The sequence below is a fragment of the Psittacula echo genome (assembly GCF_963264785.1).
Source record: "Psittacula echo genome assembly, chromosome: 5".
Lineage (NCBI taxonomy): Eukaryota > Metazoa > Chordata > Aves > Psittaciformes > Psittacidae > Psittacula > Psittacula echo.
The window spans coordinates 10,376,311-10,403,914 of NC_137739.1; the positions used below are offsets into that span (position 1 = coordinate 10,376,311).

Here is a 27,604-nt window from a genome sequence, read left to right on the forward strand (position 1 = left end):
TTTAATCTTGTTCTTTGAAGAACATCTCAAAGAAATTAATGTCCTCTTGATAAAAGTTGTCTCTCAGTCTGAAATGAAACAGAGTACATTATTTAGGTGTTTGAACTGCTCTGCTTTCAAAATTCAAAGCTATGATCAGCTTCAAACATTTTAAGTTTTGATGCCTTATCTGTCCAGACTTTGTCTCAAGTGGGCTGCTGGCCATACTTCACAAGCGTAATAAAAACCTAAGAGATTCAGGTTGGAAATTTTCAGTTATAATCTTCTTATAGAAAGCCTGATCTTTCTGCTGTCCTCATTAAAGTTCATCTCCAATGGTATTTACAAAAACTAGTTTTGAACTCCTAACCTTTTATTCATTTTTGGTACAAAATAATTCCATTAGAAATGGTTATTTAAATGCGAGGGCAAATTATATAAGGTATGAACCCAGTCCTTTTGACTAATCATGGATGGCCAGATTTTGGAAGCTGTAGGCTATTCAATGTAAATCCTTATAAATATAAGTGCTTCTGTCAGGACAACCATTATCCCTAACTAACGGATTTAATTATTTTTATTCACAGATCGAGAAGACCAGTCTATCCTGTGCACGTAAGTAAACTGTTTTAGTGTATCTCAACATTACAGTGTCTGTCTTTATTGAAAATTGATTCAAATTCTGATGGAACAGACATAGTCTCTTCACCTTCAGTAAGCTTGAACTCCAATCCTAAATCTGCTCCAGTAGATATAACTGTTGATAAAATAAAAAGCAGGTATCAGTGTTGCAGGAAGTCTTTAAGGCACGAAGTCATTTCTTTAAATTGACTTTCTGAATTTAGAGATTTAAGAGTTTACAACGAACAGCTGTGTGTGTGGTTGTAAAACTGTGCGTAGAGAGAACGAAAGATTTTAAAAGGTTCCAAGAGGAAGTTGAGGAACTGAGAAAACTGAGGAACACAGAGCATCCCAGATAGTTACCATACTGTTTTTCATTTTTAGCTGTTGGTGGCTCACCACAACTTCTTAATTCAGTTGTCATTGCCAAAAAGTGCGATCCTTCTTGTTCATGCTGTTCTTTTGTGCTGTTTGCATATACTATAGCTAGAAGGGGAAAGACTTGGTACCTCCCTGCTGGCAGAGGCCACCCCTGAGCCGTGTGAAAGGCAGGGCTGTGCAGGCTAGGAGGGCTCAGCAGCACGGCACAGGCTGTACACTTCTGCAGTCTGTATGTTATTGGTTTAGGCAATAGTGAAATACCAGCTAAGCCAGCCCCGTTTTGAACTCCGATTTTGCCATGTCTGCGCTTGCTGAAGGCCTACTCTTGGAGTTTTGACCTGCCAGTGCTCAGAAAGATCCAGCATGGGGTTCAGTATCATGTGTCAGGCAGTAATTTCACTGCAATAAGCTTTACTTTGCACAACTTACTACTCCTCAAAATGCCATTGGTTTATCATCCCTACCTATTTTGCAAAAGACTCAGACTGTTGAATTGGGCAGGGATCTCCTATTTGACCTTAACTTTTGACCATTTCTCCATTGCTTTGTTGCTATTTAGTTGGGTTTTTTTACTTGAATGGCATCAATGATGCCTTTGACACAATTTTGTGTTTGTTGTATTAGGCATCTTTCAGTTTTCCTGATCAGAGGTAGGATTTGAATCTGTATAAATACTAATTATTGTTTGCAGAACATGGCATGCGTATTACTTATAGCAGGTTTGTGCAGTGATGCTGTAGTCCGTCAAATATTGTAATCATACATAGTCCCAGACTGAACTGGTTTTAGGTGAAAATGTGGCTACTGACTGACTAAATATGTATTTACAGTACAGTTTTTAAAAAGCAATCACCAGCCAGACAGTTACTTGGGAGTGCCAGTGCTGCCTGGAAAAAATTATCACCCAGGAAAAAGTAAGAATTCCATACTGTATCTGGTACCACAAGGGCAAGCATAGCTCTAACCTCTGTGTAATATGTAACTATGGCAATCACAGGTCTGTCCAAAAATGCGTTAATACTAAAACAAAATATAAAATTGCTGCAATGATGAAATAAAAATTGACCATCATGTTCTTCCCAGGATAAAACATGTCATGGTAATGTAGACTAACTTACAATATGCATTTCCTCCTTCTATTCTTGTACTTTAGTTTGTTTTTCCACTGGTAAACATTCAGATCTTTTTTTAACTTTCTTCTTTTTTCAACTTTTCTTTAAATATTAGGATTTTTAAGAAGGGGATTTTCTTTTGCAAATCTATGCCTCTTGTTTATGAAAATCCATTAAAGGATCCACTTCTGACAGCTATCTTATACTGAAAATACCCTTTTTTTACCTGGCCAGCTAAGCTGGAAACCTAAGTTGTTCCACACCAGTAATATGTGAAATAGAGTGAAATGTCTTTCCCATTTTGAAAACAGCCACAGTAAGTGATTCATTGAGATGTCTAAAATAACTGCTGGATGCTGGATGGACATCGTGAGCCATAGCTTAAAACAGCCCTCACACGTCTTTTGAATGAAAAATATTAGTCAAGCTAAAACCAATGTACACAATTTACACCACTACTGGTTTATCATCCTTGTTGGCCTTATTTGGCTGTACAGAAAGCAGAAAGTTCAGCTGGCTTTCAGCTGGGCAGCTGTCAAGTGGGAGCAATTTGTGTTATTTTATAGAATTGTTAAAAAGTCTAATGAATTGTCTTTTTGCCTAAAATATGTAACAATAACTGAAGACTTCATGGCATTGATCAGATGGGATATTCCCTTTAAATAGCTACAGACTCAAACTTTCCAAGGCCTGGTACCTAAACTGTAACAAATGTAGCTGTAAGGACTTATATATATGTGGCTGTGGATGCTGCCAAAAACTCACTTATGTTTAGTGATGCTGCAGTGTAGACTCTTGAGTTCTTCCACATATTGCGACTCATCTCCCACAAATAACTTTTTAACCTCATGGGAATTCAGCAGGGTTATGAAATAATACTGGTACGAAAATGCAAGCAGGGATTGGGCACTTTATTTTTAAGCACTTTGTGCTGTGTGCTTCATACTACTTCTACAAGGTTATTCCACTGTTAGTGGAACTCACCTGGAAACCAAAGACCTGGTAGGATGCTGAGTGCCTGGGACTTGCCTGAAATGCTGCTGGGGCACAGGCAGGGGCATAAATCTGAGAACTAGGCACGATTCCATATTACTGAGTACAAATATACCCATTCTCAGGTCTTCACCCTCAGCTCATTGAACCTACCGTCATGTGGTTGAGTATTGTTTGCATTCTTTTCAATCCTTACCCTCTGTGTGATTAACTGTGGTATGTTTAAAATGCTCCATCTGTCTTTAATGCTCATGGGTTCTAATGCTTCCTCAGAATTCCCTGTCTTTCCTAGACCTCATTACTTCATCTACATTTTATTAATAACTACACACATACTGCCTTTGATCTGCTCTCCTCTGTGCACACATCTTTTCTGCTGTTAGCTCATTTTCATGGGCAGCATCACTGAACATCCTCTCATCTCATCTCATTCCCTGCCAATTGCTCTCTGCCACTTCACAGTCAGCATTAAAACCCACATCCTGTCATGCACATTTACAAGCTGCCTCTCTGGAACATGACAAACCTTGTACCATGGCTGTGCTTACTAACGAATGTATCTGTGGTTGCATTATTACAGCATAACATGACATAACAAAACATATATAATCACAATATGTAACACTGCACTGAGGGTATGAGTTCTTATTATTTTACATGTCTGAAAACTAAGGCAGTGAAGATTTTTCCATCCTCATGTTTTGGTCCTTGTAGTGTTCTGAGCAGCTTTCACTGCTCTGCCTAGCTATTGGGATTCCCTGAAACTCCTGCCTGTGCTTAGGCCTCCCCCAGTGCAGTTTCTCTTGTTTGACATTTGAGTTGGCTGTGAAATATTCTTTATTCACTGTTGCAAAGACCATGCTGGTCTGTTTTGACTAGCACATTAGATGTTGCTGAAGGAAAAATCGCAAGAAATCCATCCAGTTGCTCAGAGAAATGAGCAACCTCAGTGTATCAGCCATTAAGCATGAATTGGACTAAGCAATGGCCAGTGAACAAGCTTGTGACTTTCCAAGTTTCTACCAATGTAAGTAGAGGCACTAGTCCTTAAAAGAGACTTCTGGCCTTTGAGTTGTGTGATTTCTAAAGATGCAAGGGGATTCTCCTGGAGTTTCCAACAGGTTTTTTACTAGAAATTCCACAGGTGCCAATTTGCATAGCTAAGCATGTCAGTGTTTTAATGATCTCCTCCTTAAACCTGTCTGATCTCGAGGTTATCAGGTTTTAGCCACTTCTTGAAAACAGTGGGTATAATATTTTCGAGAAAGCAGATGTGGCTAAAGGACCGTGCACGAGTTTCAGTTATGCAAAAAAACACCTTTAATGAGAAAAAAATCTGATCATAATTCTGCGTGTTTGGCATAACGTGAAGCCTGTAGAAACAAATGCCTGTTAAACACTTGATTTTTACTGATAATCAAACACTTTTGCATTACCTTTTACTTTTTTTTTTTTTTAATACATGCATGTAGTTTGAATAGCTTCTATAAAAACATATGGTAGCAGGGTGCTGTTTCCACTTAATTTAATACAGTAACAGACAAAATGTTGGGTGAGGCAGTGACCATGCTGCCCTTTTCCCCTTCCTCACTTCTCTTTTTCTCGGCAAACTCTTCAGAGCCTCACCCAGCCATGGGACTTCAGCCCACTGTCTCCCCTGACACAGGTCAGGAAGCAGAGACATCCAGATTATCCTCCAATCTGCAGAGCCCCATTAGTCAAAAGACTCCTCCACACAAGAGCTAAACTCTTCTCTTTCCCAGCTCACTAAATCTCAAAGGCTGGAGCTGTCAAGCCTTTCTGCCTGGCCCTTCTCCTATACAGATATCTTGTGTAGCTTTAGACCCAGGGTGGAGCTCGGTGCTGAACCAGCTTGGTCTCTTTTGGGAATTTTTTTATAAGTAAACTAGTAGGATCAGTAGACTGGTTTCCGAGACAGGTCTCTAGTGGGGTACAGCTGGTCTAGGATGAAGATGTTCATTATCTTTGCATATCTTATACTGCAGGGTGAAGCCTGCCAAGCCCTGATGTGATTTAGAGCACCTCATTGAGTGCTCTGTGCTCAGAGGCTTCTTGCAGAGCCAGCATAGCCAGATTAGGAGACGTGCGAATGGGCAATTTTTGTGGTTCATTGCTTAATGAAACAAATGATGAAAATAAATTCTTCTGCTACCTTTCAGATGCTTCCAAAAATGGAATTAAGCTAAGTCTTATAATAATAATATAGAAAGTGCTCAAATTTTGGAAAAAAAAAAAAAAAAAAAAAAAAAAAACCAAAACTCAAATATTTTTTAAATTGATTTTTCCCAGTTATACCCAAATGTACAAGAGTCATAGCTACACCACAGGCTCACCCTACAACAGTGGGGCCAACTTGCTAGATTCACTTTATCATGATTTGGAAACCTCTTCTTACTAGGATAGTTTTCATTTAAGGTGAAGGTAACCACCGAATCATAGAATCAGCTAGGTTAGAAAAGACCTTTAAGATGATCAAGGCCAACCTTTACCCCAGGACTGACAAGTCATGGAGGATTTAGTAGTTTATGTGGTACAAAAACTCTGTTATAACTGAGCACTATGTATGTGAGCTTATGAGCTTTGAATCCTGTACTGATTTCCTAAAACAATGCCTGGCAAGAAATGGGTGAAAAATAAACTTAAACTATGCCGCACAGTGTGAGAGTGGTGTTTTTGACAGAGCAAGCCTGTAAGCCTAATGTATGCTTTTGCTCTGTAAAGTACTGTTGTTGGGCAATGAGAACTGTGCAATGGGACCTGCTTTTAATCTGGGGTTTTTTGTGTTGTCCATCTGCGCTGGGTGCAAAGAACAGCACTGGTAGTAAATGCGCTGTCTCTATGTATGGCAGGCCACAAGAATGATTTGAGATGCTTCAGTAAAACAAATGATCTATCTACTCTCAAAAGATTGTGATTAGTACAGTGGTAACAGCGCTTATATAGTGAATACCCACTTTGGAACATAATTTAGGGGCAAATACCAATGAAAATGGGCACTCAGAGGGGAGGAGCAGATTTCTCCTTGGAGTAAACACATTGTGTGTGATCTGTGCCAAAACCACTGACAGTTGCTTGCAAGGAAAACAGCCATCTTTAAAAATTCCATCACCGAGCTTGAGAGAGCATGTAGATTTTTAAAAACATGGGATTCCTCATACCAGCTCACAGTCTGATCCTGTCTGTTCTCCATTTCTTGTGGAAGCATTTCCATTTCACACTGAAGAACTTTTAGTTATCCACTTCAAAAGGAAATAAAAGCCTCAAAGTCTATCTGCCGAAAATAGGAAAACCTTCAGCCTGTGCAGGAGCAAAGAGTTAAGGATGAAAGCACAGAACAAAATGTTAAGTAACTTGAGCATTACAGTATGGTAGGATAATTACAAGTAAAATGATGCCATATATGGTAATACTCGCAGGGATTCAAGGGAAAGCCAAATGATGGGCACTGTTGCCCTGGGAGAAAGGAAATGCAATTCATGTAGTGATGAACTACGAATAACCTTTAATAAAATGGAATAGTTCAAAGCCAGGGGCTTGTTTGAAGAAAGTTGTTGGGTTTTTTTTTTTTTTTCCTCTTTTTCCAAGAGACAAAGTTGTAAGGTAGATTTATTTGAAAACTTTTCAGGCATATGTTTTCAAATTGGTGTGCTTGGCTTGGAATTATTCCCAGGACACTTAATTTTTATCAATAAAACATGGAAATGTTTTAGCACTGAAGCCCAGGCAAAAATGAATCCAACCTCTCAACTGTGCAAATGGACCCAGGTCTTGTGAAAAGGAACATATTCATCTCAATTATTTCTGGTTAAAACTCTAAAAGCCAGAAGAAACACTTCTCATCATGTCGTACCTTAGGAAGGAATTGTTTCTGGTTTCCTAAGGTTTATATCAATGTCATTCCACCTTGGAAGTTCTGCCCAGCACTTACTCATATTTTTTATGTCTATTTATCACTGGTCCCTTGGTAGGGAAAATTAACCCCTGTATTTCCTAATTAGAAAAAGAAGCAGAACTGCAATGGATCCAGCTAAATGGTTTCAGCTTCGAAAGAGTTGACAAATATCTATGGGATCTTTGAATGTATTGTTCTTTTTATTCTTAAATCCATTTTAGTTCCAAAGAAAAAGAGGTCCGACTTACATTTAGACTGTTGCCCTCTTCACAGCAATGATGTGAGAGGGAAAAGTAGACTGGAAATGTTCTTCTGAGAAAAGACTGTGTAAATCTGGCCCTTGTACCTTGAAAATCACTGTTTTACTTTAAGAGAGGGCTTAAGAGTCATAAATAAACCCTCGAAGTCCACTGGGAGGTGAAAAGTTACCACTGCCTTCCTGCTTCCCAAGGGACACTGCAGAAAATACAGCCAGGTTGTCAGTTGCTGATCAGACATCTCCCCACATGAGATGTCCCTTACTACCTGGTTAGCAGGGACACCTCAAGCTGTCCCGGTTCTGGTCACACTTAATTCAAGGAGCGTTTGAACAAGTAGTTCAGATGAGACGGGTTCATTCGCTTATTCTCTACCACCAATACAAGCTGTTAGTCTACTTTAATGCTGGAGTTTCCGAAGAGAAAACTGTTGTATTACTGCTGATGCTTTTTCTTACTGCTGTACCACATCATAGTTAATGTTGTATTTTTTGGTCTTAAAATACAAGCAGACTCCCTGCCAGCTCCACTTCTCATAAATGTTCGGATGCCGCCAAAGCAAGATGAACTGTCGTTCAAAAATGCATCACGTTTTAGAATTGCCTTAAATGGCCCAATGTCCAGTCAAAATACTGATGGGGCAGAGATATAGCTACGACAATGCGTTCTTTGCATGCTGAAGTCGGGTGGATTTGGGGAGATGGTGTTCTGGGGTAAATACTGAGCTGGGCAGTTTCCAGTCCTGTTTTTATACACTAAATACACCACATGGCAGAAGGAATCCACTAGTTGCCTACCTTCTTTTGTGTTATTTTCTTTCCCCTCAGAGGTGAATCTGGTGCTGGCAAGACAGAAAATACCAAAAAGGTTATTCAGTACCTGGCTGTTGTTGCTTCATCACATAAGGGCAAAAAGGACACCACCATCACTGTAAGTGAGCTCTTCCGTATTCAACTCTTCTTGACGGCTGTTAGGACTACCAAGCTAGCTGACTGTGCTAACAGCAAGTCAATGACTGTGGCCTGCCAAACAGTCAACATATTAAGAGTCCATAGTTAGGTCACAGCTCTATGTTTATGGAAAAACTTTTGTTTGACACCCCCTTAGGCATCGAATCAGAATGTACTTCGCTAGAAGAGAAATATTCATAGCTTTCCATATGCATAGCACCTATTTATAGCCTAGTATGAAGGCCTTGAAGTCTGCAAGGGCTCAGGTCCTTATTTTACCCTCGGCCCCTAGCAACTAACAAGTTTGGGAAAGCCTTTAGCTAACACATTATCCAACTGCATCACGAAAATGTCTACCAGCATTTAAACTTCCAGAGTTTTGATTGGCTTTGTTAGCAAGTGAGTTTTCTTCCTACCAAAGAGTCTTCCTATAAAACTTGTCTTTTTACTCCTCTGTCAGAGAGAATAATTTTGAGAGACACACTTTTTTAAGAAGTATTTTCTACCTTCAATATTGGTAATAGTTTTGCCTTTGTGACTAAAGTTGATTTTCATGCTCAAACACATAATACGAGTTTATACCTGCCTAGTTCCCGGAGAACTCAGTGTGGCTGAGGCTTCAACTGTCTTTGCTGTTTTCAATGACACAACTCCAGGTCCTATGTCATTTCCAGCCTTTTGAATGTTACTCAAGCTTCTGCAAAAAACATGTAGCAATTCACTTTTATGACAAAACAGGCTTAATTCAGGAAGACATTTCAGTGTGTCCCAGATGCAAGACTGGGTCCAAACTAAGTAAATAGCAGGGTAGTGGAAGGTGAAGTAAAAATCTCCTGAGCACTCCTCTGCTGGGTCTTGCAGCTGCCCTTGCGTACCCTGTACACTGGCAGAAGACTCCAGATCACAGGGTGTGCAGCTTGCCCTCTTTCACCATAAATAATCATTGTTTATATACAGTGGATTCTGCTTGGGGGTGGAGGAGGGAGTAGATGTCCCTCTGGGTACTATTTTCTAGAAACTAGTGATTAAATTTAGTGGAAACAGTCCAAGGCCAAAGGCATCATTTTCCTTTGTTGAATGTTTATGCAAAAGAATGATTTCTTTCTAATGGCTCCCTGCTCAGTGGCTGGGGGAAATAAACTTGAGGTTTCAAGGCCATCCCTAGCAGGCGTGTAACTACAGTTGCTGCTGACTCCTCTCAGGAATTATGCAAGTCTCAGGATCAAGCTGGCCCTGAGATGGACCTTAAGGGAAATACCCACCAGATAGGAGCTGAGAGAAAGTCTAAGCTGTTCTATAACATGCTGACAAACAATAATTCAGGGACTGTGACTACTGATACTGAAATTTCAGACATTAAAAAATAATAGATAGCAAAATGCCTCAGTTGCACTAGAGAAGAACTGGAGATTTATTGTTAAAATATCTGTCCTTGTCTGGTCCTGGGAGACTAAGCTGGGAGTGGATCCAAATCCCATCCCTTTGCTTCAGGGTTGTTCTTTTTTTTCTTCAGTTAAAATGTTTTATATATGTTAATCGTATTTGTACTCTTGCTGTGTCTGCAATCAATTGTTTGTATTTGTATTCCTGGTTTATTTGCATGGAAACTGTGTATTGGTTATTTTAATACAGGAAAAACAATAAATATATCTGTGTAATGGAAATGATACTGACACGTTTTATACCATGTTATTCAATACAGCAAGGTCCATCTTTTTCTTACGTGAGTAACTTAGACTGTTTGATGTGTGTTTAAGGCACTGAGTGTAGATCTGCATGCTATTGTTGCACCTTGAAAATTTAAGAGAGATTATGTTGAAATATGTTGTATGATATGATAAAAAGCAACAATAGCACCAAATGCTCTCTCTCACAAATCAACCCTAACTGTGTCAGGCTCCATGGTAAAGAATGAGGTCTGACACAGGCAGGGCCATCTCTCAAGTATCACTTTCTTCTATATCTGTGTGTTCAAATTGCCGTAGTTTGACTGAAATTTCCCACGATCCTGAAAGAGCCACTCAGCCTGACATGAGCAATGTGATTTCTCAATGAAAATATCCAAATGCTTTCTGTGCTTCAGGTTGAACTTTTTAGGACTGTTGTGAAATAATTCCTAAACCTCACAGTGTTTGATGGGTTTGTTTGGCTGCATGCTTTTCCATTTGATATTGCTGTCAATTTTACATTTTCATGTAACTGTTGAGAATTGTTCACATCCACAAAAGTTAGCATGTTCTGGCTGCTATGACGTGTAACAGAGCAATTCCCACTGCAGCGTGTGTCTGCAGGTGTATTACAGCAGTTTCTCAGAGGCCCTGGTGGGCCCTCCTGCATTGTGGTGTGCCGTATCAGCATACCAATTTGCCAGTTTGCTAGCATATTCTTTATATTTCTGTTCCAGGCAAATGGGATCTTTATTTTTTTTTAATGGGGTCTTTTTTTTCCCCATTCTGACTGCTGCCTCTCAGACTTCAGCTATGACAAAAGGCAATGTGTTACCTCTTAGTTAATTTAGCACTTCATTTAACAAGTGCTCTGCAAAAAACCTAATTTATTCCTGGCAGAGACAACTCTGGAGTTCAGTGGACTTCAAGCTGCACACAGTGCTGTTAATTAGGAGTCACAGTTTTATACTCCAGGTTTATGGCATAGTTCAGTTCTCACTAGAAGAAGGTAGTATCTGTCTCAGTTTAGCAGACAAGGCTCTGTTCTTGCTGTCACTATCTGATTGTAGCAACACCCCATGCTTATAGTGGACTTTTGACGTCTACAGCGTATAACTGGAAATAGTTGCTCAGTACAGAGAAATTTCAGGGACTTTTAGGAATTCATTACTTATTCTTGGACTCCTGTATTAGCTGGTTTGGAAATCTTCCTGCCCTCTTCCTCCAACTCTTAGATAGTAGATCTACGTTCTCAGGAAGGTGCTCATTCTCCTGTCTCATGACCATGCAGATAAGTTTAGCCATTTGTTAACTACCTGTTGCTTTTGAATGATATTTTTGAGGCAGCTGTTATCATATAGGTTACAAGATATTCAGGAATGGCATTTAGAAAAAGGTTACCACTTTTGCACACTAATTGTGAAGCACTTTCATCTCCTAAATTGTTTCCCCTAGATTCAACTTAAATATTGACTTATTTTCTGATTAAATTTTTTTTAAACTATATCATATTCTCTATCAAGGATTTTTTCCTTTTTGGGTGACTTATTTAAAACAATGCATGTTACTGCAGATTAGTACTCAAAGAATAAGGTGATGAGAAGCAAATGTGAAAGTGAGTGACCTCATAGGACAGAACCAAATTAAAGGTTCAGAAAAGCTGTATTCAAAGCAAAGGATTTTTTCAACTTCATTGATTTGTTTAGAAATAGAAGTATTAAATGCATGCTTGTTTCATTGCATGATTTGCTTCATTAGCAGTTACCAATCACAATTAACAATATAATACAAAATTTGTGTGTTTGCATGACAATTCATTATCCTGATTTGAAATAAATCAATGCATTTCCATATTTAACCTTATTTGCCTTGCATGGATCATTATTAATAGACTTGATGAAATCTGCTTTGTAGCTTTGTGCTGCATTACATTAAAATGATTCTCGGCAAGTTATTCTAATTACATCATCATTTGCTAGCAAAGGATCTCAATAAACTAACTCAAAAAAGACATGCTAGAGGTTCCTTTAAGAATATCCCTTCTAAAAATGATATTAAACTGGAAAAAACATATTTCACATTGAATGACCCTTTTCTTTTTAAGAAAGGCCAGTCATGATGCTAAACAGATTAATAGACTTTGATTCGTCACAGGCAGCAGGGCTGGAAAAGGGTCATGTATACAGGACAGCAGTCAACTGCACAAATACATAAACACAAAGAATAACAGAGAATGAAAACAAATCCACACGAAGTGCAGTATTCAACAGAAAAAAAAAAAAAAAAAAAAAAAGGAGGCTTCAATTATTTTTCACATTTTCCTCCAGTGTACATGTGTTGGTTTTAATTAAGCAAATACGAAGTTCAGGGTTAACTGCTTCTGAATGAATTTTAGGGTGAGCTGGAAAAACAGCTTCTACAGGCAAACCCTATTCTTGAAGCTTTTGGAAATGCCAAAACAGTGAAGAATGACAACTCCTCCAGATTTGTAAGTAGGAGAAATCCAGTTGGGTTGGTGGGGGGGAGGGGGTATAACATCTCTTAAAACACAGTGTGCAGACAGTGCTCCTCATCACTGCTTCTCTTTTAAAGAGTGTCTTTAATATCTTAAAAGCTATTTAGAATTCCTCTCTGAAACACAAATTTGGCCTTATGGAAGATTAAAGATCAAGCACAAACATGACAGTACCGCTGTCCTCTTACAATTTAGCAGTCTGTGTGTGGCCTTCCAGAGTCAGGTCAGGACATTGCCACATTCAGAATATTTGCAAGCAAAATCTGTGCTTTCTTTCTCTTTGCACCACAGCTGAGCATGTATCTTATGAGGTATGACTGTTACTTAGCAAGAGTGGTTAATATGTTATATTAAAAATCACAGGAGAAAGAAAAAACAGCCATACAGGTACAAGTTTGATGTGAGCTGAGGGCTGTCACTATTGGATGACACATTTTCTGCGAGTGCTGGCGGGTGCTTGTTTTCCCTGCAGACCCTCCTCTCCCACCTCTGCTCTCTCCCTGCAAAGCTGAGGGATCTATGCAAATGAATCATAGCAGAGTGAGTTATGCAGATCCAATGATATTCCCTTGTGGAAATCAAAGTAGAAAATAGATGTGGTCACATCCCCAGCCTCCAAAGCCTGGCCCAGTAGGGTGGACTCCTATCCCTCTAAGTACCTGAATGGAATGTGGGGGCAAATCTCTTAAGCAGGAATATCAGAGAAATTCACTTCCTTTCAGGCTTTTCCATGGGTTGTTCCTGCAGGAGGAAATCAAGCATGTTATTTTTAAGAGGATGATGTACATCTTATTAAACAGGCTAAATACTAATATTGGAAGACCTGGCATAACCTGAAAGAATGGCCCAATCTAAATCTTCTTTTCATTCACAGGGCAAATTCATCCGCATCAACTTTGATGTGACAGGCTACATTGTCGGAGCAAACATAGAGACTTGTATCCTTTTCAGTGAGCTGCATGGGAAGCTAACTAGGGTCAGCAGAAGGAAGTAAGATAAACAAGCTCCATTGCATGTCTAAGAAAGGCAAATATTGCTGGGACCGGTATAAACAAAGATGAAGGGAAGTGACTCCATTTATGCTGATACCAGCTTCTCAGTTTGCCTTACACTCATGTTTACATTTTCAGGTCTATTTTCTCAGCTATAGGAAAGTGTGCTATTCTCCATATATAGCTTCAGAAATGAAAGCACCATGCCTAAAGCAATGGCAGGGACTTTAAAGCTGAGTCCCAGTAATACAATAATGGGAAAAGATTGCTTTGTGATTAAGATTGCATGTGATCTTGAGAGCTATACTGTAGTTTTGTCTCATATCAGTGTGATCCTGCACAGGTCACTCTGGTTCCCTGTGGTCTACATTTCCAGATGCATAAGAAGTCTTGAAACTTTACTGTTTCTTACTGGTGCTGTGTCAGGCACTTTGAAAATAACGCTGAATGACTGGTATCATCACTACAATTTACCCAGGAATTTGGAGAGTGCTTCCCAGTTCCAAGTCCAGGTTTGCTGCTTTGTCCTGGTCCTGAGGTTAGGATGAAGTCCAGGTGCTCAGTACAATTTCACCCTCAGCCCTAAACACCCTGGCTTCTGTCAGGGAAGGGTCCTGAGCTTTGCATAGAAAAGGAGATTCTTACTCCAATAAATGAGAAAGAAAGGTGCACCTATGAAGAAGGACTTCAGTTCTTGGGTATAGCATCAAACAACAGTTTATCTTTCTGCTCTTATTTTGACAAGTGATCTTTAAAAAAAAACCAGTGTTTAATTATTTTGGTATTAACTGATATTTTACCTACAGCACTATAGCTTTCAGAGAGTGAATAACTGACATGTTGAAATATGCTATTGCCAACTTCATTTTTAGTAGTTTATATTCACAAAAATGGACCATAAATGAAGCTTGCTTTTATTGCTTTTATGCCTACAATGCTGGCCTCAAGAGCTTTCATTCCAGCAGCCCCACCTTATGCTGAAAGAATCATATTGGCACGTCATTTTAGAAGTGGTGTGAATTACATTGTGAATCCTATTTTTGTATGTCTGATTTGAGAAACATTTATGTCTACTGTCATGCTTATTACCATGATTACCAGCATTTACTATTCAATAGGAGGTAGAAAATTGATCTACATATTGTGCTGAGAACAGTACCGATACCAGAGCTCCTGCCACAGACCAGACACCTGTCCGTGTTAGACAAACCTGTGGCAAATATTTCTGCAGTGCTACTGATGGTTCTGAGGCTGATGGCACAATTAAGGAAGCACTGAAACGTGTTACTGATATTTTTTTTAACGTACTTGACAACAGATTTGCTTGAAAAATCCCGAGCTATTCGCCAGGCGAAAGATGAGCGAACATTTCATATCTTTTACTATTTGATTGCTGGAGCTTCTGAGCAAATGAGAAGTAAGTTACTTGCTAATGATTCTTAGATCTCATTGAACAGTCTGAGCAATGGCTTACTCAAGTAATTTATCTTAACTTCTATCTGTAATTTCATCCTTTCTAGAAATAAACAGCTCTTTAGCTATAGAAAATAATTCTCTCAAGTGAATTATAAGAAAACTTCAATTGATGTACACCTGCTTGAGCCAGGTTGTTCGCAGTTTACAGGATGTTTCAATTTAAAGATGTAAACCCATTCAGATCCCATCTTGAATGACATTGAGATGATGAACAGGGAAGAGTTATTCTGATTTTTTTTTTACACAAAAGAATCTGGGGTTCACAATAAAAATATTGGCTTGTGCTTTTAAAATAAATTAGGAGAATGTCTCTCCTACAGCACATTATTACACTGGGAAAACCATACCTTCAGAATGTTGAGAAGGTGAAAAGGGTAAGTGGATCAAAAAAAATGGATTAGACATAATGTGTATTGGAACATCATGGTTCAGATATGACATCTTTCCCTAAATTTCTGGTTGTCAACATATAAAGCAATGGTTAAATCTATACTTTCCCTGGTTTTTATGCTCCTTACCTAAGAATCTGGTGTTGTCCCCAGTATAGGGCCAAAGAGGCTTTTGGTCCAACCCACTATGGTTAATACCTGGTTCCAGTCTTATTATAACCTGATATGAATCCCCATTGGGAGAAATGTAATTCTGAGTAGGTTACGCATGGCATTAAATGAAAGATTTTTAGGAAGAATGGCTCAGATTTGAATACATAGAGTGCAAAATTCCACCAAGGAGCAGAAACATTCCCCAGTTACTAATGAAAACTGGAAATGTACACCATCAAGCTTGCTAAATGAAGAGTTATTTTGAAAATCCTTGTGCACCATAAAATCCTAAACTCATTATGCAAGTACAGTCTTTCTTTGGTGATAACACTGGGTTTTTTCCTGTTGTTCATTGGGAGAACTCAAGACCTAAGAGAATTAATTTGATGCAATTAAGAAAAGCTTTTCTTCTTTGCTTTTTAGATGATCTGTTGCTGGAAGGCTTTGGCAATTACACCTTCCTATCTAATGGTCACGTGCCTATTCCTTCTCAACAAGATGATGAGATGTTCCAGGAGACCTTGGAAGCCATGAAAATTATGGGCTTTACTGAGGAAGAACAGATAGGTGAGAATTGTTAGCAAGATTGTGTAGAAGATATACAAGTAAAAGCATAGAGATGCAAATGCACAGAGGTTTATTCTGTCCAGAATAATCACTTTGCAAAATAAGCATATGAAGTGAGATTCTACATTCATATAAGAAAATTAAGATTATTTGGATTTTATGTCCATGTTTCTCTGGAAAATCATACGTGATCTTGCATAAACCACCAACTGGAGGATTCTAAATGTACCCATGTTATTTAACCTCTTTGCCTCTTATTTCCTCTGTGTAAAACTATTACCCACCATTACCTAGCTGGTTTTTCTAAGTGCACTATTAATTAGTGTCCATAGATTTCCCTCCTTCTCAGTAGTAGATTAACTAAGCTATAGATGTTCATGGAAAGAGAACAAAGTTTCTCTCATCAGGTGAAACTTCTCAAGCAGATTTATTTCTACCTTATGTTAAGAACAATATGGGATCTCAGTTCTCTGCAACCAGGATCAAGGGATCTAAGCACAGGATCAAGATCACATAACACCAGCAGCATGGTCAGAGCCAGTGACAACAAGCAAATGAACTGGTGGCAGTAGAGTTCCTGAAGACAACAGAAACCAGCAGCAGGAATCTGGGAGAAGGATAGCAGGACCTGAGAACTGACTGACAGTGAAGACACTGAAACTGCTGTCAGAGATCCGTGACAGGAAATACTACCAGCCTTTTTAGAATCACTGCCACTTCTGCATTAAATAGGGTGACACTTCAGGAAGTCTTGTGGATAATAGAGCAACAGTTCTTGCCTTGCAAGGAATGCTAATTGTGATCTACTGCTTATAGGTAGTTGCTAGAAAAATTCTACTTAAAAAATTACTACAGTAGCGTTTTCCCATTGCTGCACTGGGTACCAGTGGAAGCAGCTGAAGCCAATAATGAAAACTTTGCAAACCACCTCCTTCAAAGGGTTAAACTGGCAGCACTTGCTGAAAACACAGTGAAAGAAATACTGAAGACTCACCACCTATATTGGAAATAGAGTATATAACATCAAAGAGAAATTATCTCCGTGAAGAACAGAACAACCAGTGGTGCACAGGGCAGCTCAATACAGTAACTGAAACATGGATCAAATAAAATAATTGCCACAATATTTTGCTGTCCATCTGGATGAAGAATTGCAAGGCTTCTTCTAATAAGTCTTATAAATTGTGGATTCCTGCTTGTGGAAGGAACAAGACATGCTCCTGACCCATTTGAATTCCATGCATCAGTGTAATTTTCAGCATCCAAAAGTACTATGATACATGGTGTTTTGAAAGGTAATTTTTGTTTATGAAGAGAAGATGGAAGGATGTGTGGAAGAACTCCATACATATCCAAAACAAACTACTGAATTCAAGCCAACTCTAGCAACACTGACCATTTAAAACCATTCTTTTTCAGAACTTTCCAACAAAAGCATGAAGAAGTTGCAAAACATTCTGATTTAATTTTGAAAGAAGTGGAACAGGCTCAAATATTATTTGCATTCGCTGATTCAGAGAAAAGAGGAATAAAAGCTGAAGAGCATGAAACAACAACTAAACTACCATTAAAATGGGGGCCTGCCAGGGACACATCTGCGTTGCTTTTACCTCTTGCTGTTCCTGGGAGTGCGAAGGTCTTCAGCTGGTGCATGCCAGAGTGCGCTGCCCATGGATGCAAATTGCCATGCCCCAAGTGACACCTGGTGGCAAAAAAGAGCATCACCCCACCACTCGAGCCTTGGACCAGCTGTAGGAATCGGGAGCAGAGCTAGGCAACATCCCATCCTCCATCAGTGACTGAGGGATGCTAACAGAAAAGGTCTTGTCTTGCAGGACAGCAATGCAAATCCCAGTCTTGGTAAATTCAGATCACGATATTAATGAAGACTGGTGCATTCTCCTGCTGAGGCATGTGTATTGGTGTCAACAGCAGTATTCTCCATTACAATGATAGGAGTCATTATATTACCATCTGAACCCCTTTGATTTCCTGTTCTAAAGCATAAACCCTTGAGCACGGTATTCTTCTCCTGTGTAAGCTCACCAAGTAAATAAGCAAAACTCCCTAGATTCATATAATCTCATCTGTAACATATCAGTAGATTTTACTACCTGAAGTCAGGCAACATCACATTTATATATATTATACTAATCAAAAATTAAGTTACTTTCCTGTACTTTGAAACTGATCCTTCAAAGATTTGTATGCATTGTTTAGTTGCACAACTAAATATCCACATGTTCCTGCATGACCAGAGCCTCAAAATTGCCTCACATTTTTGAAGCTGCTGATAAGTTGGGGGTGGGTTTTTTTTGTTTGTTTAGGATTTTTTTTTTTTGCATTTTATCTAAAAGACAGAGATACACATTATCTAATGACTGAGAAGATGCTACAGGCCACTGTGAGTGGGAGATGAATTCCTGAGACTTGAAGTCTGCCTGGGGAGCCAGCACACCTTAGCTTGGAGGTGCTGGTGCTCCTACTTTGGCCTGTTTAATCCATAGCACAGGTTGTTGCTCAATCAGCTTTCAAACTCTTGCAAATTTTGGCACAGTCTTTTAAAGCAAACTTAGTTCTTTCCGTAGAGGTACAGATTACCATAGGCAATAGAATGAATCTTTGTTATTGCAGAGAATAGAGCTTTCCAAATGTTTCCATCTGTTCCTCATTTATACTACCTGTTTCTCTTCCAGCTATACTGAGAGTTGTTTCATCTGTCCTACAACTGGGTAATATTGTCTTCAAGAAGGAGAGAAACACTGATCAAGCATCTATGCCAGACAATACTGGTATGATTTGCCACTTTAAAAATACAGTTAACATTAAGAAATTAATAAAATAGCAGCTGAATAAGCATTCTTTATCAGTTTTTTTTTTATTTGTTATTATGTATATATTTCATGGGCTATAAAAGGTATACCATACTTAAAATCAGCTCAGTTATTATTACGTTTTCTAGTAATCTTGAATCCATAAATAGATGAACACTGAATTTGCTGCTTGGATCATAACTAGTACTTTTATGGCAGCTGGCATCTCTTGTATGTACAATAGAGGAGCTTTTAAGGAAGATAACTTCCCATACTTGCTGAGCTGCTCGTATTCACACTTACCGACCTGCTAAGAGAAAATTCATTCTGAAATAAAATCTCACTCTTTTATTCTAGCTGCACAAAAAGTGTGTCACCTGATGGGTATTAACGTGACAGATTTCACAAGATCTATTCTAACCCCAAGGATCAAAGTAGGAAGAGATGTTGTTCAGAAAGCTCAGACCAAAGAGCAGGTATTTACTTGCAGTTTGCTCACCTCTCCTGAAACTATTCTCTTCTTTTCTTTTCTTACATCTTGTCTAAAGAGAAAGGTCAGATTTCTGTCTCATTACCCCTACAGAAATTGACAGCTAATTGGGTTTCTTCTTTCACTTACAATTCTCTCTTATTTATTTCAGGCGGACTTTGCCATAGAGGCTTTGGCTAAGGCAAAATTTGAACGTCTTTTCCGTTGGATTCTAGCTCGTGTAAACAAAGCTCTTGATAAAACAAAAAGACAAGGTGCTTCCTTCTTGGGGATCCTTGACATTGCTGGATTTGAGATTTTTGAGGTATCTACTGTGGGGCACAAGCTGGGTAAACTCCCTGTTATCATGTAGTGGTTTGGATATAAGATGACAGAAATCCAAGATCAGAGCCACAAAAATATTAGGTTCTTCCAAGCTGGCTAAAGGCTGGGACCAACATGACCCAGAGGCCTACTACACCTGGCTGCTTGCCCTTCCCTTGGAGCTGGCAGCATGCTCCACCTGGGCTTCTGCAGGACTCAGGGTTTAGAGCCAGGGACTGGGCTTTACTATTTATTGATCAGGCCCCAGTACAAAGATTTACCTCTTTAGAACTTTCTGTAATTTTTCAAGACCTTATATTAGAAAAATATATATCCTTATATTTGAATTATTGCAATATGTAAAAAGAAATAGAAGATAGCAAGTTTCATCTTGTCAGTTAAGTTCCGTCTTGAAGGTATCTTTCTAGCATTTGGAATTCACATTTTTCCTCTTTTTTTTTCCTCAGATCAATTCCTTTGAGCAGCTGTGCATCAATTACACTAATGAGAAACTTCAGCAGCTTTTCAACCACACAATGTTTATATTGGAGCAAGAGGAATACCAGCGAGAGGGCATTGAATGGAATTTCATTGACTTTGGCCTTGACCTGCAACCTTGCATTGAGCTGATTGAAAGACCAGTAAGCATATGTCTCCATAGATGGGATGCTGTATAGGCTGCATCAGGGTCAGTTGTATATCAGTACAATCAGAGAGCTATTTAAGGATCCTTTGTTAGCAGGATTCCTATCATAAGGAATAAAGAAGGTGGTGCTCTTCCTTTATCTCTGCGTGTGATGATACTGATCTTATATTGCTAACATTGCAGACCAACCCTCCAGGTGTCCTGGCTCTGCTGGATGAAGAGTGCTGGTTCCCCAAAGCTACTGACACATCCTTTGTGGAGAAACTATGTCAAGAGCAAGGCAACCATCCCAAATTCCAAAAGCCCAAGCAACTCAAGGATAAAACAGAGTTCTGTATAATGCACTACGCAGGAAAGGTACTGGACAGATTGAGCTATTTTGACTTGGGAAACTTTGATTCTGTGATGCCCAAATGATGAAAAAGAAACAGTCTGGTACCTGCATTGACAAGGGATGCTTTCGTTATGCAATGTATATATTGTTCTAATAATACGAAATAAGATTTGAAAAATGTTCGTGGATGTGAAGCTCATATGAAAGCAAAAATAGCCAGCACGGGGGTTATTGAAAATCTGAGTATTTCAGATGACTTTCTAGCAAGCAGATTTTTAAAGACAGGGCAAATGCATAAAGCTTTTCACTTGCTAGTACAAGTAAAAAGAAGTACTCAGCTTGGCTCTCAACCCTATAAAGCTTTTTACACTATTATTATTTACATGATTTTGTGTTAAAACAGTGCCCTGTGTTCTTGCATACTCCAGATTTCTTTATCAAGAACTGCTTTTTGATGTAGCATTATTTCCTTCAGGTTACCTACAATGCAACTGCCTGGCTAACAAAGAACATGGATCCGCTAAATGACAATGTGACATCTCTGCTGAACCAGTCTTCAGACAAATTTGTAGCAGACCTTTGGAAAGATGGTATGAATCACAACTCTAATTCATAACGTGGTTTAAAGGGAGAAAATTATATCAGAACTTTTGGACAGCCATCTTTTGCTGGCAGAACACATGTGTGAAAATTATAAGCATAGAAGAGATTGAACTAAGAAAAAATAATGTGTTCTAAAGACATATTTATGGAAAGTGCTTAAAACTATCTAATGATGCTACCAAAAAATTCCTTACTTAATATTATACAGCAACAGAATAAAAATTATTTATTACATTGTTATAATGTTGCTGAATATGTGATATTGTGTACTTCATTTAGTACAAGTTATTGTTGGGTTTTATGAATGACTTACCTTACAAACTGCTCTCCCAGAATTCCTGCACAGTTCTCCCCAGCAATGTATAATCTCAACTAAACTCGATCATAGAATCATAGAATAGTTAGGGTTGGAAAGGACCTTAACAGCATCAAGTTCCAACCCCCCTGCCATGGGCAGGGACACCTCACACTAAACCATGCCACCCACGGCTCGATCCAACCTAGCCTTGAACACCACCAGGGATGGAGCATTCACAGCTTCCCTGGGCAACCCATTCCAGTGCCTCACCACCCTCTCAGTAAAGAATTTCTTCCTTATATCCAATCTAAACTTCCCCTGTTTAAGTTTTAACCCATTACCCCTTGTCCTATCACTACAGTCACTAACGAATAGTCCCTCTCCAGCATCCTTATAGCCCCCCTTCAGGTACTGGAAGGCTGCTATGAGGTCTCCACGCAGCCTTCTCTTCTCCAGGCTGAACAGCCCCAACTTTCTCAGCCTATCTTCATACAGGAGGTGCTCCAGTTCCCTGATCATCCTCGTGGCCCTCCTCTGCACTTGTTCCAACAGTTCCATGTCTTTTTTATGTTGAGGATACCAGAACTGCACACAATACTCAAAGTGAGGTCTCATGAGAGCAGAGGGATGTTTGTATGCATCTAAAACACCTTGCTTTTAAAAACTGAATATGGATCTTTAACGCATATACTGCAGGATAAATATTTAACACATGGACATAAATGTGCATGCAAGCACAGCAAGTGGCTCTGCATTATCAAATCACTGAGGGAGATGATTAACTAGACTTTGAGAATCACTGGGTAACAGATGGAAGTCAAGAGATGTTGTTCCTGGTTCTGACACCAACCTACTAATCGGGTATTTTGCAGAAAGAATGTCCTTTTCAGAGCAAGCATGAAATATGTTATGTGTATTCAGTTGCTCCATTCTGTCACTAGTTAACAAAGATCCTCATTTTCATGTTTGACAGAAATAAACTATTTACCCAAAAGGCTCTTCTAATACTTTCACTAGTAGCCTTCTACCGCATCAAAATACACTGGTCCTCTTTGGGAAGCTTCAGTCTAACAATGCCAGTGACAGGTGTAATGTGAGGTAAAGACAGTCTATATAAGGAGTTCCATTCATGCTTTCATTTATATTTTAGTGGACCGTATAGTTGGGCTGGACCAGATGGCCAAGATGACTGAAAGCTCACTCCCTAGTTCTTCAAAAACCAAGAAAGGCATGTTCCGTACTGTTGGACAACTCTATAAGGAGCAGCTGACTAAACTGATGACCACCTTGAGGAATACCAATCCCAACTTTGTCCGCTGTATCATTCCAAATCATGAAAAAAGGGTAAATTTCAAATGCTGTTTTCAGAATCCTGGCACATTACTCATGCTGAGCTGCTCACTGTACCAGCACATCGCAGAGCTGAACAATGTCTTCAAACATAGATGCAGCTGATAATATTTATGTAATTTTTTACAGTGCTAAATATACTTTCTGTTCCTTTTTCAGGCTGGCAAACTTGATGCCCATTTAGTGCTGGAGCAGTTGCGCTGCAATGGTGTCTTGGAAGGTATTCGTATCTGCCGACAGGGATTTCCCAACAGGATTGTCTTCCAGGAGTTCCGTCAGCGGTAGGAATCCCTCACTCAGTGCTAACTCTGGGTTTAATAGTGATGTTATATGTGTTTATCTGTGAGAAATACTCTGATGTGTTTCAACCTCCCTAACATCAATGTCTTTTGGCAGATACGAAATTCTTGCTGCAAATGCTATTCCTAAAGGGTTCATGGATGGAAAGCAGGCTTGCATACTGATGGTGAGGAAACTATTTTTTATATTAATTATCAGGTCTACACTTCTTATGTAAAAGCTGCTGAGAGTAACAAGGAATGAGAAGTGATTTTTTAATATCCTAAACATCAGCACTGGAGTTAACAAATATTCCTCTTTTCCGCTAGATCAAAGCATTAGAACTTGATCCCAACTTGTACAGAATTGGACAAAGTAAAATCTTCTTCAGAACTGGCGTTCTGGCTCACCTGGAAGAAGAGAGAGACCTGAAGATCACAGATGTTATCATCGCTTTCCAGGCTCAGTGCCGAGGCTACCTAGCAAGAAAGTAAGAATATGTACTAACAAAAATAACGTCTTCTGCAGCGGAGCATCTACAGCAGCCTTTAGTTCTCTGTAAAACAAACTGAAGATGTTAAGACACTTTATTACTATCTATTATTAGTATTGCATTAGAACTCACCTTGTGTCCAATGAAGGTCTTACTTCCTGCCCGGAAGAGGCTTATTAGTATAATTGCAGGGAAGTGGTTAGATTGTGAGGCTACTTACACCCTCTGTACAGTAAAAGGTCTCAGAGGCAATGACTCATCATGTAAACATGTTTGTACAAGGGGGAGAAGGAGCATCCTAATGTATGACTAGAATCTTACGCACTATTACAAGCAGCAACACCACTGGCATTTGTAAAACATGAAATAATTTCTTCCACAGCTTGGGCATGAAACATCTAGCATGATCTCAGTTAACGTACATCACAAACCTATTAACGATAATGCCCTTTTCCTGCACACTACCAAGGCTTTCAAATTGCTGAGCAAAGAAATTCAAATATAATAAGTTTGAAGAATGATGAGCAATGCAAGTTCTGAGTGCCCATGTACTATGGAAAGATGTTTACACTCAGAACTAGATACATACTTTGTGGTTTGTGCCTACCTATGGAGTACAAACAGACAAAAACCAAACAAACAAATAAAAACCCCAGCCAAAACCCAGAAGACTAAATAAAATACCAGGAAGCTAATCAGAATTATCACCTTTCCTCAAGAAAGCACAGGCACTGTTTAAGCAACAAAAGAATTTGCACCAGACTTCTCAAACCCTGTGGCTAATCAGCATATTCTCAGGCAAGAGTTTTACTTAATGTGCATATCTTGCAGATATATTTTCAGACTGAACCTATTCGCTTCATGTTTTTAACCACAGAGCCTTTGCCAAGAGACAACAACAGCTGACTGCAATGAAGGTTATCCAAAGAAATTGTGCTGCTTACCTGAAGCTGAGGAACTGGCAGTGGTGGAGACTGTTCACTAAAGTGAGTGACTGCAATCAGTGAATCCCCCTCAGCTTTCCAAAAGAAATGAAATGCACAAGATAACTGAGGTATATCATGCCAGGCACACTCCTTGTTCCAAAGTCCACTGGAGCTGATGGCAAGAGACTCATTAGCTTCACAAAATTTTAGGTTAGAGGTACTCTGGATAGTTATATAATGCTATTATCATGAAGTTTGTTTTCTTCTCAAGCTAGAACTAACTACTTAAACAGAGATTCATAAAAGATTTTGCATGTTTGGGGACTTTTTTTAATTGCCAAAAATGAAATAATTTCATAGGTGTGGGTAATGAGAAGACAGAGTAAAACTAAATTTTGTGAACATGCAGAGCTATGTACCTATGGGGGGCTCAGTAGCTCAAGAGTTCCGTACCTGGGACACTAAATATCCTCCTGCTAGGCACTCAAGCAAATTAAGTCTATTTTCCTACTGAAGAGGCCTGTTTGGGGTTTTTGGTTTGGTTTTTCTAAAAAGAACAGCCTTCAGTTTGGATTCAGAAAACTCTTCCTACTTGCACTGGTAGCAACCTCTTCTGCAACCAGAAATAGGCATGTGCACATCACCTTTCTATGCAGAAGATGTAGATTTTGTACATCAGTGAATGAAAACAGTCTTGAAGCCATTCAGAAAGCGACAACACTGAAGGCAGAGGTGCTCACAAGGCTCCAAGAATTAACACAGAGATGGCCAAAAGCAACACTTCTGAGGCTTGTTGATTTAAAGATGCCTACATCAAGCTTGTTCAGACAGCATTTGTCCACCATTCGAATATCAACAGATAGTGCTACCATTAGTGCCAGTCAGCCTGGCGCCTTTAAGTACCATGCTCAGCACATAAATACTGTTAGGAAACATTCTTAAAACTCTTTATTTTCAGGTGAAACCACTGCTGCAAGTCACCCGCCAAGAGGAAGAAATGCAGGCCAAGGATGAAGAACTACAAAAAACTAAGGAAAGACAACAAAAAGCAGAGAGTGAATTGAAGGAGCTGGAACTGAAACACACACAGGTGATTTAGAGTTCTGAGCCTCTGGGAAAATCTAGCCATTCTTTCACCATTTCTAGAGGATATTAAAATGAAGGTGTATTTTTATTTTGTACTCACGTTTGCATTCACAGCGATGGTCCAGAACAAAAGTTTGGTGTAGGCAAACTCTCAATTATATCACTATAGGCCTTACATACACACACAAGAACCTGTGGTAGAGCTGCCTGCCTATACACTAGGACTATCTAGTAAAAAGACACTGTGGGGCAATTCTCAATCAAAGTCTTAACTTCCTATCCTATTGCTTCCTTCCCATTTTATTTGTGTAGCTTTGTGAAGAGAAGAACCTCCTTCAGGAACAGCTTCAGGCAGAAACTGAACTGTATGCTGAAGCTGAAGAGATGAGAGTCCGTTTAGCTGCTAAGAAACAAGAGCTGGAAGAAATTCTGCATGAGATGGAAGCCAGAATTGAGGAAGAGGAGGAGCGCAGCCAGCAGTTGCAAGCGGAAAAGAAAAAGATGCAACAACAAATGCTGGTAAGAAGGCATAAGTGACAAACGCAGACAATAACTTGTATCTCACAGAGAAAAACAGAGACTGGCAAACCTTAGATCCTATGAAAGTGCTTGCTCTACTGCCCTCTGTAGAATATGTTTTTGTGACACTGAAGTAAAAGCAATCAATTGATGCTCTTTCCTCCATAGTTCTCTTCCCCATCTCTATTTTAAATAGTCTTTTCTCTAAAAACAATTATTTTGCCAAATCTTTTCTTCTAAATCACCAAGCATTACAGATTGTCTAGTTCTTCATAAAACCAATGAAGTCTACAACATACCCCACATACAGTGACAATTATTAAGCATTTCCAATAATCTAAATGGTATGTTATTTCCAAAATTCATGTTTTGGGGTTTGCTGTTTCCCCTCAAAGGACCTTGAGGAACAGCTGGAAGAAGAAGAAGCTGCAAGGCAGAAACTGCAACTTGAAAAAGTAACAGCAGATGGCAAGATAAAGAAAATGGAAGACGATATTCTCATAATGGAAGACCAGAATAACAAGCTAACAAAGGTAAGCATTGTGGATCCATTTTCTTACCTTGTGAAAATAGTGCAAGACGAGAGAAAATTTCCCCTTCTGCTAGAACAACAGGAATACTGCTGATTATATAACCTCATGGGTGTATAGATTCATCAGACCACCAGTCCAGCACCTATCAAATAAGTTCCTCAGTTTTTCCATGCTCATTTAAGCAATTCAGAATTGTGTAAAACTGCTGGTTTTGAGGTCTGTTGCAGTAACAATACCTTTAAGCAAAATACTCAGAGCAGTCAAGCACAATCAATGGAAGTCATGTCTTGTTGGCCCCGAGAAGAGTAAATAATCCTCTTGGTTTTCAACCAATATTGATAAAACTTCATTATGAAAATTGGAAGTCAGCATGTATCCCAGTACTTCTTAAAAAGGGATGCTCCTCTGAATTGGGCCCTGTATTTACAGCCATTAGAGTACAAGATTCTAATAGCAGCAGATTAGAGAATATGGAAGTCATAAACACCACTCATCTGTTCCTCTGGAATTGACAAATTTAAATATATCACTACAATCTCAAGAAACACAGCATAAACAGAAAGTATCGTGGAAACTTTTACTTGGCATAGAGTTGCTTCACAATCCCCAATAACAGACGCTTTTTATAACACAAGTATTTTATTTTTCTTCAGGAAAGAAAACTCCTTGAGGAAAGAATAAGCGATCTAACAACAAATCTTGCAGAAGAAGAAGAAAAAGCCAAAAATCTCACAAAGCTCAAAACCAAACATGAATCTATGATTTCAGAACTCGAAGGTAACATGAACAAAATTATTTTATATCAGGGGTTTTTTGTTTTTTTTTTTTGCCTTGGCACACATTAAAAAAACCAAACGGAATCTGGAAAGAGCTAAAAAATTTGTAGAGTATTTTCCAAATTTCTTGTGCTGAAGCTATTTTGTGCATGAGAACCACCAAATCACCAGTGTGCATAAGCCATAGATA

At 39.0% G+C, this 27,604-nt stretch overlaps 1 protein-coding gene across 12 annotated transcripts in view; it reads left to right on the forward strand.

Annotated features, from left to right (window-relative positions):
- MYH11 (myosin heavy chain 11) overlaps positions 1–27,604 on the forward strand; it is a 67,582-nt gene that overhangs the window by 25,015 nt on the left and 14,963 nt on the right. For 9 of the 12 annotated variants that reach the window (XM_080617274.1, XM_080617270.1, XM_080617276.1 and 6 more), the window contains 21 exons: positions 567–594; positions 8,084–8,186; positions 12,269–12,361; positions 13,263–13,326; positions 14,699–14,797; positions 15,822–15,965; positions 18,662–18,757; positions 19,136–19,254; positions 19,420–19,572; positions 20,039–20,212; positions 20,401–20,574; positions 21,027–21,141; positions 22,603–22,796; positions 22,962–23,083; positions 23,199–23,268; positions 23,411–23,571; positions 24,452–24,560; positions 25,459–25,590; positions 25,899–26,105; positions 26,501–26,638; positions 27,292–27,415. In XM_080617274.1, the coding sequence (XP_080473400.1) occupies positions 567–594; positions 8,084–8,186; positions 12,269–12,361; positions 13,263–13,326; positions 14,699–14,797; positions 15,822–15,965; positions 18,662–18,757; positions 19,136–19,254; positions 19,420–19,572; positions 20,039–20,212; positions 20,401–20,574; positions 21,027–21,141; positions 22,603–22,796; positions 22,962–23,083; positions 23,199–23,268; positions 23,411–23,571; positions 24,452–24,560; positions 25,459–25,590; positions 25,899–26,105; positions 26,501–26,638; positions 27,292–27,415 (2,619 nt within the window). Of the gene's footprint in view, positions 1–566; positions 595–8,083; positions 8,187–12,268; positions 12,362–13,262; positions 13,327–14,698; positions 14,798–15,821; positions 15,966–18,661; positions 18,758–19,135; positions 19,255–19,419; positions 19,573–20,038; positions 20,213–20,400; positions 20,575–21,026; positions 21,142–22,602; positions 22,797–22,961; positions 23,084–23,198; positions 23,269–23,410; positions 23,572–24,451; positions 24,561–25,458; positions 25,591–25,898; positions 26,106–26,500; positions 26,639–27,291; positions 27,416–27,604 lie in introns of those variants that run through there. The other 3 variants (XM_080617271.1, XM_080617273.1, XM_080617272.1) reach the window with 3 other exon arrangements.